The sequence below is a fragment of the Podarcis cretensis genome, assembly GCF_951804945.1.
Source record: "Podarcis cretensis genome assembly, chromosome: 17".
NCBI lineage: Eukaryota > Metazoa > Chordata > Lepidosauria > Squamata > Lacertidae > Podarcis > Podarcis cretensis.
In genome coordinates, this window is record NC_137187.1 from 5,501,089 (window position 1) to 5,514,154 (window position 13,066).

The window sequence follows — 13,066 nt, forward strand, 5'->3', positions numbered from 1 at the left end:
TAAGAAATCAGAGTTCAGTCCTGTTCTGTTCTTTTGCTTAGGTCTAGGAAGTCCTCATGGGAGAGTAAGCTAGAGAGGTTATCCAATTTAGCTAGCAGCCCTATATACACATTTACCTTGGAGTAAGCCCCAATAGTGCTTACTTCCAAGGCAAGCTAGATAAAGGTCCTGGTTAAGTCACAATAGCCTCAAAAAATTGCTTCATTTTGCAATATGTAAGCAAGGCATGCTATGAGGTGTGTAATAAAAAACAGTACAAAACAGAGTTTTGTACAGTACTATTATCAAGCAAGGGCAGAGCACAATTCATTTTCTGCTTCTTGGAAAGTACTTTGTATTTATGGGTGTGTTCAGTGAGACTACAGAAGGAAGTTGGTTGTGTACTGTATGGTTACCTTTCTACATAACAAAACAAATGCTAAACACGTATTTTGAAATAAGTTGGAACTGAAACTGTGAACTCTCCTTATAGCAGGAGGCCCAAGATTTAAAGAACCCTTTACAAAACAGATTGTACTACTTAGGTCATCTCTTCCAACTCTGGATTTCTCTCTTTATAAGACATGAAAATGAAAACTTTTGTTCTGTTTTGCAAAAATTTCCATCCTTAGAATCCTGTTGGCAGCATATAGACATGTGTAAAGCAGAGCAGGGCAGTTCAGAACCTGCTGGTAGGTCTCTGGGTGGTTTGCAGTAGAGCAGCAAAGGTTTCCTGCTACTTATGGTTTAAAAAATATGACACCCCCCTCCACTCCTCAAATTAGGCTGTTGAATCACCGGAACTCCCTACTCCTAGAGGTGTGTCTAGCACCTTCATTATACAGCTTTTGTATAATGCTAAAGATGTACCTCTTTATCCTGGCTTTTGACACTTGGGGTGTATGTTTTCAGTCCCACCTTATTTCTATAATTTTAAGTTGTTATAAACTGATTTTAATATTTTAATTGTTGTAACCTGCTGTGGGACCTTTGGATGGGGGGTGGGTGATTAGTGACAACAACAACAGAGGAAGATGATGATGTTTGTATGAAAGGATCTATGTGGTACTGGTATGATTCTGGTACAGTGGTGCCTCGCAAGACAAAATTAATCCGTTCCGTGAGGCTCTTCGTATAGCGGTTTTTTCGTCTTGCGAAGCAAGCCCATTGACAGCTTAGCGGATTAGCGCTATTAGCGGTTTAGCGGCTTTTAGCGGATCAGCTGATAAGCGGCTTAGGGCTTAGGAAAAGGGGGGGGAGGGGAAAAACCCCGCAGGAACTCGCAAGACATTTTCGTCTTGCGAAGCAAGCCCATAGGGAAATTCGTTTTGCGAAGCACCTCCAAAACGGAAAACCCTTTCATCTAGCGGGTTTTCCGTCTTGCGAGGCGTTCGTCTTGCGGGGCACCACTGTACTGAAAACAAATTTCTGGGTGAACATATTCTCAGAGACAACATTTTCCTCAGTTTTGTGTCCTTTCTAAGACATTATTTTGTATGTGGCTCCAGATGTTGGACCTCAGGATTCTCATGACAAAGTGAACCCACATGCCTAAAGTTTTCCCGCTTCTGCTATAAAGGAATGGTACAGAGTCTATTATGTAACAATGACCAATTGCTAAAAAATCTGCCTCACATATGGAACAGTTGCTTCATTTACAGAATGAAGACATTTGTGCACCCAGGAATATGTTGTGGATAAATAGACACTTCCACATAGTTATTTTTTCCTGTACAGTATATGCAGTATGCTATGCTACTGCTTATGCATGCATGTATTATTAGTTATTACAGTACAGTATCTTGGGCATGTGGCCTTCTAGCTTACAACCTTTGCATAGAGCCCGTCTGGCAATCACAATTGTTTCCCACCCTTGCTCCAACGAGCTCTTAGCAGCATGCATCATCACTCCACCCCGTCCCCACTGTCACCCCAACAGCTATTTGACATAGGTTAGGTTGAGAATGGGTGACTATCCCAAAATCATCTAGTGGGTTTCATGACTGAATAGTATCTGTCACCTTGTCCAGTACTCTGTTTAATACTCTACTCTTGACTCCTAGTGTAATAATTCTTGTGCGATTGTATCTCGCTTCCTACATTTCAGGAACTATATTTCACGAACCTTTCTAAACAGAAACAAAAGCGAGTAATGGAGAAGAATGGGAACAACCGGAAACTTCGGGTTTGTGTTGCTACCTGCAACAGGGCTGATTATTCCAAATTGGCCCCAATCATGTTTGGCATTAAAGCAGAGCCACAGTTCTTTGAGCTGGATGTTGTGGTTTTGGGCTCCCACCTGATTGATGACTATGGGTAAGGTGTATAATTTTGTTTGTTCTGCTATCTTGGCAGCCCTGAATATACTTGCTATCATTACTGTATGCAATGCTGATAAATAAATCAAATAGGACAATCTCTATGAACTGATTATGTAACAATTGATTTATTGCTATTTTTGCAAACAATACCAGACACATAGTAGTAAAGCTGAGGAAAATTAATGCCAACTTTCATTCTTCTATGTCACTCATAACTGCAGTGCCTTTGTTCTGTAATAAAATGTTACCTTCTTGGAATATGGCACACAATATTTAATCAAGTTTAAAAAGAATGGTAGGCTAAGTCTTAGGGTTGAGAATGCATGGAAAGCCTTTGGGTATGTTTATTTTTCAACTGCTTTTCAGGGAATAAAAGCATAGCAGTGGACATTGCTGGGAAGCAGTTTCTGCTTTTCCTGGGGTACTTTTTGGCACTGAAAAATCTTAGAAATAGTCATTTATTTGGGTTTTTAGAGATAACTGCCCTGAACATCATTTGCAGGAGGATTAGGCCAGTTTGATGATCATAGTCCTGAGGCTTTGGATTGCGTTTGAATGTAGTGTTCACAAAACACAACACAGTAATAGGTGTCTTCAAATGATGTTGCAGATATGAACCTAAAAGGAGAGATTTTGTTTTGCTGTACAGCAGAAGATGGGGGGTTGGCACTCTTAATAAAATGATTTTTTTATTGCAAAAGACTTATTCCTGATCCCTGTCCTGAACATCTTATTCTGCTAATATTATAATTAACACCATGCTAAATCAGAATTGCAGCTCCATCCATTTTTTTAAAAGCATCGTTTTTCAATAGAAGCCTAATTACAGTGAGTAGCTTGCGATTTTTTTATTTTTATTTTTACATAGGTGTTCGGTCCAGACCATGAGCAATATTTAAATTGAGAAATGTGTGAGGGCTATGTAGGAAATGCACCATAATTCTAAGGAGTAATGCCAGCTATTAAGAAATTGCAAGGTCTAACCTTCAAGTCCTTTCTCAGTGATAGCTTTCCATTTTGGCAGGATGCCAGTGGTCACGAAGAAGTTAGTAGTTTTGCTAACCATCCAATTCAAATTGATGTGTTTGCTTTTTTTCTTTTAAGATAAAAAATAAAGAGTGCTTTGCTGGCTTTCAAACTTTTTGGCTGGAATTAGGGATTAAATTATGGACTGAAACAATTAAGAATTCCAATATAATTGAGGCAGGAAAGTAAATCACTTTTGCAGATGGAAGGAAATTTTTTTTCCTCCTCATTCTTATGACTCCTGACTTTTGCCCAGTTCTCATTTTGCAGATAGGTTTGTGATTAACACTAATAACGATGCTGGAACATCACAAGTGTTTCGTCTTTCCCCTTTCGTTGTGACTCAGCAGTGTTCATTTCCTCTTACTAACAGCAAAATATAGTTTTATTTTGGCACAGTGCAGTTTCGTTTTATATTACTAGTTTTTAAATCCTATGATTATATCAGAAGTTATGTTAAACACTAAAATGCTGTTCATCTCCATATTCATAAAGTGGAATTGGAGCAACATTCACTTTCACAAGTGACTATAATGTTGATCATCTGAATCCATTATCACTTGGGATAAACTTTTGGAACCTAGAGTATCCAAACCTCTCAGCCATAGATAAACATAGAAATTTTAATAGTTTGTAACTAGTTGCATGGGTTTAAAAATTTTTATTATTTCCCAATGTTAGTCATACATTGTCAAAGAAACACCATTTTATGAAACACCATTTTGCAATTTTAACACTTTCCCCTCTTCCTCTTCCCAGTAACACTTACCGTATGATTGAACAGGACGACTTTGACATCCACACTAGGTTACACACAATAGTGAGAGGAGAAGATGAGGCCGCCATGGTGGAGTCTGTAGGCCTTGCCTTGGTCAAGCTGCCAGATGTCCTCAATCGTCTGAAGCCTGACATAATGATAGTCCATGGAGACAGGTTTGATGCTTTAGCATTAGCAACATCTGCAGCCTTAATGAACATTCGAATTCTTCATATTGAAGGCGGAGAAGTCAGCGGTACTATAGATGACTCCATCAGACATGCCATAACCAAGCTGGCTCATTACCATGTGTGTTGCACAAGAAGTGCGGAGCAGCATTTGATATCTATGTGTGAAGACCACGACCGTATCCTCTTGGCAGGCTGCCCTTCATATGATAAGTTGTTATCTGCCAAAAACAAGGACTACATGAGCATTATCCTCATGTGGTTAGGTAGGTGTGCTGTGAATATAGGCTATCCGACCTGTGACCCTCCAAGTTGAATGCAGGCCACCAGCTTTATATGACAGCCTAATAATAGTGGTTGCAGGTACAGAGCAAAGGGGATGTTTTGTATCCTCTAATGGGGCTGCCGTCATGGTTAGTGGGATGCATTGGGCTTGGTGTGTCACACATTGTGCAGTCTTTCTTTAGGTTATGTGTGGAGATTGGTGCTGTTCTCTTACCTCTGATTAGATGAGTATGGAAGGCTTATTCAGGAACACACAAGTATAATTATGTGAGGCTGGTTTGTGTACAGTTGGACTGTGAACATTTGCCCTTTGTCACCTCTGTTCCAGCCTTTCCCCAGTGTTATCCATTAGCTTGGAGTTAAAGATCACAAGGACATCCTTCATACATTTGGTAGGCTGTCCTGCTGCTGACAAACTGACAATGTGTTAGGTAGGCAGAGGTAGGGTTATAAGCTCAGTTGCACTCTCCTGTCTCACAGGATTATCCTTGCATGTTCCTAAATGCCCAGAGTCTGACTCCTGTTCATATCTTCATAAGTAGACATTTTGGAGTGAAAATTAGGGTCTGTTAATCTTGGGGTATATGGAGAATATTGCAGAACCCTGAGAGAATTTTGCATTAGGAACAATGAATGTAAGGCATGTACAATAAACAGTGTAGCAGCATATATTTCAGAGACTTCTGGATTTGTTGTAACGATCCAGATGAGCCAATTCAATTCTTTGGGGTTTGACAATAGAAGTTCTTAAATGTAAATCTTCTCCTGCATTGTGGGTACAAACTGCTTATTAGGTTTGGGGCGGAGTTCAAAATAAATTGAACCAAGTATTGTATAATATACAGAGACTAGAAGCCAATATCTCTGTTTGTCTTTAAAATAAATGAAGACACCTTCATTTTAAGGCCAAGGATTGTCACAAAACTGAACAGATAAATGATTGTACTAAAAATAATCTGGCACCATACAGTGGTGCCTCGCAAGACGAAATTAATTCGTTCCGCGAGTTTTTTCGTCTTGCGATTTTTTCGTCTTGCGAAGCACGGACTTTGGAAAAGCTTCAAAAATCACCAAAGTCTTCAAAAACCTCAAAAAAGGCTATGAGTTGCTCGTCGAAGTGAATGCACGGTTTTAAGAAAAAGGAAACAAACTTGCAAGACGTTTCTGTCTTGCGAAGCAAGCCCATAGGGAAATCCGTCTTGCGAAGCAGCTCAAAAACCGAAAAACTCTTTCGTTTTGCGAGTTTTTTGTCTTTCGAAGCATTCGTCTTGCGAGGTACCACTGTACATAATTCAGTCTTGATCAGATCTTCCCAAACCACTGGTAGATAATGCAAGAAATACTCCAGGTAACTACAGTGGTACCTCGGGTTACATACGCTTCAGGTTACAGACTCCGCTAACCCAGAAATATTACCTTGGGTTAAGAACTTTGCTTCAGGATGAGAACAGAAACCGTGCAGCTGCGGCGTGGCGGCAGCAGGAGGCCCCATTAGCTAAAGTGGTGCTTCAGGTTAAGAACAGACCTCCAGAACGAATTAAGTTCTTAACCCGAGGTACCACTGTAATGACTTCAGAACAATTTATTTTTTATTTCACAGTGGAATAAATCTTGAGTAATTTCCCAGAATGAAGTATGGGTTTTTTTGGTTCTTGTCCAACCCAGTTAATTATATTACTTTTTTAAAGCTGGGTTTTGTTTTTACTTTGCTTTTACAGGTGAAGATGTAAAACCAAAGGATTATATAATTGCTTTACAGCACCCAGTGACCACAGACATTAAACATTCCATAAAGATGTTTGAATTGACTTTGGATGCCTTAATCTCTTTTAACAAGAGGACGTTGGTTTTATTTCCAAATATTGATGCAGGTGAGGGGAAAGAGTTCTTATGCAAGGAATCTAAAGTTAATATTGTAGCCTGTAAAGAGAATGAAAAATACTTGCTTTTGAATGCTACCAAATGCAGCCCCTCGGGCCCATTAGCTTCCAAATGGTTACCCAGAAGGGAATATGGCTCTCAGACTGAAAAGGTTTCCCCATTCCTGGTGTACATAGTGATGCTTCCAAAATTCAGTTACTTACCGTTAAGTGATCTACTGTTATTTTCATTACAGGGAGCAAAGAAATGGTTCGGGTAATGAGGAAGAAGGGTGTTGAACACCACCCCAATTTTCGAGCAGTAAAGCATGTTCCATTTGACCAGTTCATTCAGCTGGTGGCTCACGCTGGCTGTATGATTGGAAACAGCAGCTGTGGTGTGCGAGAGGTTGGGGCATTTGGTACTCCTGTCATCAATCTTGGGACACGCCAGATAGGAAGAGAAACAGGTATTGTATTCAAATAAGGCTAGCACTGTTCTTGTAGTATAAGTTTTCATGGACAGGAGACCAGTCCATTGGAAATGTGAAGTGTTATCCTTGGTTAGTAGGCATATATGTCTGTACTGGATACATGCAGAGCTACCTTCCTGCATTTCTTTTCTTAGGTGTGCCCAGCTTTGTTACTTAGAAATGATAACTGGCAAATAGGTTTTGTGGCTGTTTTTAAATAAGGGGAAAATATATTTTATGCAACCCATGTATCAGAAATGTATAATAGAGCAGTGCTTTTATTATGTCTTTTGACCAACTGAGGAAGCCACCAGATAGAACAGGAATCCAGACAGTAATGTTGCTAATGGAGCAAGAATTGCTTAGCATTCTCTTGGCATGGAGAAAAGAGCCTCATACTTGGGGCAGGGGATAACTTTGACAAAGGAAATAAATCCAATCCCCCCCCCCCCATGGAATAACTAAAGCTGCAAGGGAGGAAAGAAGGTGAAGAAGCTTGCTGTCAACCCATCTTTTGGCCCAGATGCTATCCAGTATTGTGAGCACTTTGAACTTGAAAGAAACTTATATTGCCAAAGACAAGCCTTGTCTTGTTGTGATAGCTCTGTGGCTTCAGATACAAAGGGTCAGAACAAGCTCTCTGAAGCCATCATGGTGGAGGGGAGAGGGCTTGGGTGTGTTTTGTACCTGGCTTAAGCAGAGACACTGCTTGCCTGAATGTGGGGACTGAAATGTCCAAAGAGGACGTAAGGTAAAATAAGGGGCGGAATCCTCTTCTTCCATTGCTCATCTTTTTCTTCTCTGCATTGTTTGGTCATGGGGCCCGTTTGTACTATTGCATTATCAAAGCCCATTTCATTGTGCAGCAGTGATCAAGGCACACCACATACTATGGAATTAATGGGCACAAGCAACCATATCTGTATTCGAGTTCCTGTTTTAGAGTCGGTTGTCCTACAGAGGATCAAACAGCTTGGGACCAGGCAGCTTGGGCTCCAAGTTCTATATAATGTAGCCAAGTGCCTTATGTACTTGCTTGGCAATCACACTGCTATAAGAGTGTGCTGTGCTTTTTGCCATGCTTTCAGGGAACACCATGTACACTTTTGCACGTTCAGCACTGTAGTTGAACTTTAATTCATATACACAGACTGTCATTGCCCAAAGTGTGAAAACAAGAGTAACATTATCTTAAAATTGAATAGTTATAGTCACTAGTGGACGGTGGAGTGGGGCGGAGAGGCTCACTTGACTTTCCAACAGTTGAACCACTTTATTATTAGAGGGGCAAGGCAGTGGGAAGGTCAGTGCTGTTTGCACTTCACCAGCCTCCTCACCCCTTCCCCTCTCCTTCCTGGCCAGGTAAGCACAGCCGCTGCACCATGCAATCTGCTACTGATTATACTAGCCTATCTGCCAGCAATGCAGGTGTAACAAATCTCCAACTCCAATCTCATCACTTGTAACTATGCCTGGTGAGGATATGTTGGTAGCGTTCAGAAGCAAGTATTTTTCATTTTAAATTCATTTTCTTCCTAAATATTACTGCTATCACTTTTCCAAAAACAAAATCAAGGTGAAAATGTCCTTCATGTTCGTGATGCTGACACACAGGACAAAATACTGCAAGCTCTGCACCTCCAGTTTGGGAAACAATATCCTTGGTAAGTACAGTCATCATTAAAATAGTGAAAATACTTTTGTTATGTTGCAACTTTCCCCTGCTGGTTAAGCAGCAGCAGTGCCACTGGTCAGGAAGGTGGCAGTGTGGCATCACACTGGGCTCCTCTGCCAATATGCCAAGTGCAGTTGCACCACAGATTTGTTTAAAGCTATTACGATACTGACAGTTACATTTTTGTTAATCCCCAATACGTATTTTTTTAACTTTCCCTAATACATATTAAAGTTTGCGTCACTAGCAGATAAATGTTAAGCTTTAATACAGGAAGGGCCTGTGGCTACACCAGCATATAGCTAACAAGTGCTGGTGCCATGCTGGTTTTGCACAGGTGTTGCATTTATATTGCAGAAATATGTGTAGATATAATTATTTAGGATCAAATTCTCATCTACAACTAGCACTGGTGAAGTTTTCCCCCATGATGTTGGTGAAACACTGTTCAGCCATGTTTTATAGAGGATCTCATCATTATGTAAAATAGAACTGTTTTGTTTCTGTGAATTGATCTGATGCTGACAGCGTTGGTTGAGCCCCTTACACCAGAGTCTTAATGGCAACAAAATGTCTTAAAGTTGTGTTATTCCCCTTTCCTTTTTGTAATAAGAAGTCCCGCTGCTCGGTCCCAGCGCCTGCCAACCTAGCAGTTTGAAAGCACCTCCGGGTGCAAGTAGATAAATAGGGACCGCTTACCAGCGGGAAGGTAAACGGCGTTTCCGTGTGCGGCTCTGGCTCGCCAGATGCAGCTTTGTCACGCTGGCCACGTGACCCGGAAGTGTCTCCGGACAGCGCTGGCCCCTGGCCTCTTAAGTGAGATGGGCGCACAACCCCAGAGTCTGTCAAGACTGGCCCGTACGGGCAGGGGTACCTTTACCTTTACCTTTATATTAAACTAAATTGCAATGTTGATAGTGTGCAGCAGATAAGAGGCTGAACTCCAAATGAGGAACTCCCTGTTTTAAATCTTTTGTCTGCCACAGACAGCTTTAGGGCAGCCACATTCTCTCAGCCATAGCTCTCACTTGTAATATAGGAATAATAATACTAACTCACTTTACAGGATTCCCAGGATTGCTGAGATAATGTATATAAAGCACTTTGCACACTCAAAAGCTCTGTATGATAAGTTCCTATTCAGACTCGCAGCTCAATTAGGTTACTAATCCATCACAGGGAACTCTTCGACATAACTGTAGGAATCTTTAACACTTTCATTCTTCTGTGGGTGTATTTCAATGCTTGATAAAAATGTGTCTGTACTTTATATCTTTACCATTTCCCATCACTTTCCTATGCGTCATTACAATCTGTCTCATATAGTCTGATTTAATGCAGAGCTACTCAGAAGTACATCCCCCAGAGTTAAGTTTGGTTTACTTCCAGTTAAGGATGGATAGAATTATAGCTTCTGGTTTTTATGTACGGTGCCCAGGTCACAAGCACAGTAGAAATAGTTAGAATAATATAAGTGCATAATTTTGCCAACTAGGCAAAAACCCAGCTAGATTCTTGAATAAGCAGTATGCAGGTTGATATATAGATCTATGGAAAATGTCATTTTAGATATCTTTAAATGTAGTTTTCCAGTTGAAATAGATGAGATTTAAATTTACTTAACTTTTGACTAAATTCATTTAACTTTTCAAATTTATTTTTCCTATAAATTTGCAAATCAGTTATCACAAGCGCAAATTCTTCCTGAGAAAATTGTATTTTTGTCTTCTTCCCCCCTACTTGCAATCTAGAAATCGTTGATTAGGAATTTAAGGTGTGTAGTTTCGTAACATGTCACCTACATTAATTGCTGTTATTTGATGTTATAGTTCAAAGATATATGGAGATGGGAATGCTGTTCCAAGAATACTAAAGTTTCTTAAGTCTATTGATCTTCAAGAACCCCTTCAGAAGAAATTCTGCTTCCCTTCTGTAAAGGAAAACATCTCTCAAGATATTGACCATATCCTTGAGACCCAGAGTGCTCTGGCAGTGGATCTGGGTGGAACAAACCTCCGAGTTGCAATTGTCAGCATGAAGGTAATTATAAACAGTAAGACCGGGTGGGAACTTCCATTGGGGAGGTTGGGGTGGGGTGCACAGTGCAATTTTTAAATAGATCACGTTTAAAAAAACATGCAGAATGTGCATGTTTATCTATTTATGTGGCACTGTTTTTGAGGTTGGTCCAAAGGCTTCAGCTAGTGCAGAACACGGTAGATGGGTTGCTTTTGGTGGCAAACCACCACTAGCATATAACACCTTGCTAGTTAGATTTGTACTGGCTGCCAATTCGCTACTAGGCCACGTAGAAGGTTTTGGTACTTACAGACAAGGGTCTATATAAAAGCAGCATATTTAATAGACTGCCTTATCCCTAACATACCACCAAATAGGTCACTGCATTCTGCAGGAGAGTTCCTCATCATAAGCTTGCTCTACAGTAAAATGGAGCAGGAATTTTAGTGTTCTGCCCCTGTCCTGCAGAACACCATCCCTGCTAAGATATGACATTTCCCAGAAATTATTGGATACATCTTTCTTTCAAAAGCTTCTGTTGCATGTTTTGAAAAGCTCATAATGTTAGTTTTGTGCTGTTTTTAACTGCTTTTGTTATGTTTTGTGCATCACTTTGGGACATATGTGGAAGGCAATTAATAAATAACTAACAATTTCACCCAACCATAAGGCAGTTCTGTAGGGAGAGTAGCACGTTGGCACTAAATTAGCTGCATAGGAAAAGCCCTCTGAAACCCAAAGGCATGAGAATTTCCTATCTGATATATAGCCTACTTCAATAAGTTTATATTGATCCATAGTCATAAAACAAAACTTACAGCTATAGCCATACATGAATGTCCCAGCAATCCAAAAAGGGTTGTACACTTGAATTCAAACAATTCACAGAAGAAGGTGTAAGTCAAAATCCTATTGAACACTCTTGGGAGTGGTATTGAACCACTTAAAAAACAGGAAGAAAGTCTCACATGCAGGTTACATCCTGGTTGCTGGTGAAGCCTGCATACAAACAATGCATATCTCCAGCATATCTCCAACAAGAAGAACCCCTGTGCTATGCAACTGGAAGGCATCATGTGGGGTGGGTCTCCCATGCTAGTCAGCCCTGCTCTAAATTGATTTAAAAATGCATTCCTGGTGAATAACTTAAAACATTTTTTTAAAAAGCTTGATTTTATTTAATGAAAGGGTTGGCATCCACCTGTCTCAGGAGACAGTGAAGGAGTGCATCTTGGGGGAGGGGGTGGCACAGAGTAAACCATTGGAAGGTTGCAGTGCCTGCTGTGGTTGTAAAGAACGATACGAGAGGGACATGTTTTGTTGCAGCTGGGGCAGATGAAGGTATCCAGTTGTGCTGCTGCAGATGTACCATGGCATTTCTTTTCTCTGCGCTCCTCCTAGCGGTCCTTCCTCTTCTGGTCACTGCTACATGTGCAGGACCTGTCTTTCTGTTTCCAGCCACTGCAGCCATCTCATTTAATGTAAACTCATTAAATGTAAACTCATTACTCATTTAATGTAAACTCTTATTAAAAGTACGGGTGACAAGCACTGTTTCAGAAGGGATATTCTCCCCTTCACACTTGCAGAGGAGGGATACTTTTCTAAGATGGCACCTGCTGTGAAATACTCACACACCATCTAAAAACAAAGTGTGCTTATTTCCTTTAAATGATTGTTTTTATTGCTCCATCGCTCTTTTCCTGCTGTAGAATGTGTTGACCTCACCATTTTCCTCCCATCTGGAGTGCAAACAGTCTTTGGACCAGCGATTAAGCATAGACTGAGCTTGGGCGTATTGCTTGTAGGAGTAGGATATGCCAATTGAGTACATCCCATCCCTGAAGGAAAGCCCAGGAGGGGTGCGTGTCCACACACAAGCACTTCTGTCTCCTCACCTTACATTTGTATACCATGCATATTCTCTTGCTCTTCGACACCTGTCACATATTTGACAGCCTGTGGAGAAGCCACTTTTAATATAGTTGTGGTCAATTAGAAAAATATGAGAATCTTAATGGTGTTTCCCTCTCACTTAGGGTGAAATAGTTAAGAAATATACCCAGCTGAATCCAAAAACTTACGAGGACAGAATAGCATTGATCCTTAAGATGTGTGTAGAGACTGCCTCAGAAGCAGTAAATCTGAACTGCAGAATTCTGGGTGTGGGTAAGTTTTTAATAAACGTTTTATCTTTTTTATTTCACTAAAGGAGAACATTAAATCAAAGCGCTATACATTTCAAAGATAATTACTACATTTATTGACTTAGAACATTTTGTTGAACAGAGTCCCCTGGGTGGGTCACACAATGCTGGATCTGCCGTGCAATTTAAACTGACTTACTACAGAAAACAGTTAAAGGCAGATCTGTTTGTAATTATAAACTGCAAAATGCATTACTATGTTATATTAATGCTTATATATAGTTCTGTAATTCTGCACCTTGTGCTTTTCACAACAAGTTTCTAAATTCTGCAAAAG

General features: G+C 40.3%; 1 protein-coding gene across 2 annotated transcripts in view; it reads left to right on the forward strand.

Annotated features, from left to right (window-relative positions):
- GNE (glucosamine (UDP-N-acetyl)-2-epimerase/N-acetylmannosamine kinase) overlaps window positions 1-13,066 on the forward strand; it is a 45,205-nt gene that overhangs the window by 23,458 nt on the left and 8,681 nt on the right. For both annotated transcript variants that reach the window (XM_079959340.1, XM_079959341.1), the window contains exons 2-8: window positions 2,087-2,295; window positions 4,086-4,537; window positions 6,275-6,427; window positions 6,673-6,885; window positions 8,465-8,552; window positions 10,393-10,603; window positions 12,622-12,751. In XM_079959340.1, coding sequence (XP_079815466.1) covers window positions 2,087-2,295; window positions 4,086-4,537; window positions 6,275-6,427; window positions 6,673-6,885; window positions 8,465-8,552; window positions 10,393-10,603; window positions 12,622-12,751 — 1,456 coding nt within the window. The remainder of the gene's footprint in view (window positions 1-2,086; window positions 2,296-4,085; window positions 4,538-6,274; window positions 6,428-6,672; window positions 6,886-8,464; window positions 8,553-10,392; window positions 10,604-12,621; window positions 12,752-13,066) is intronic.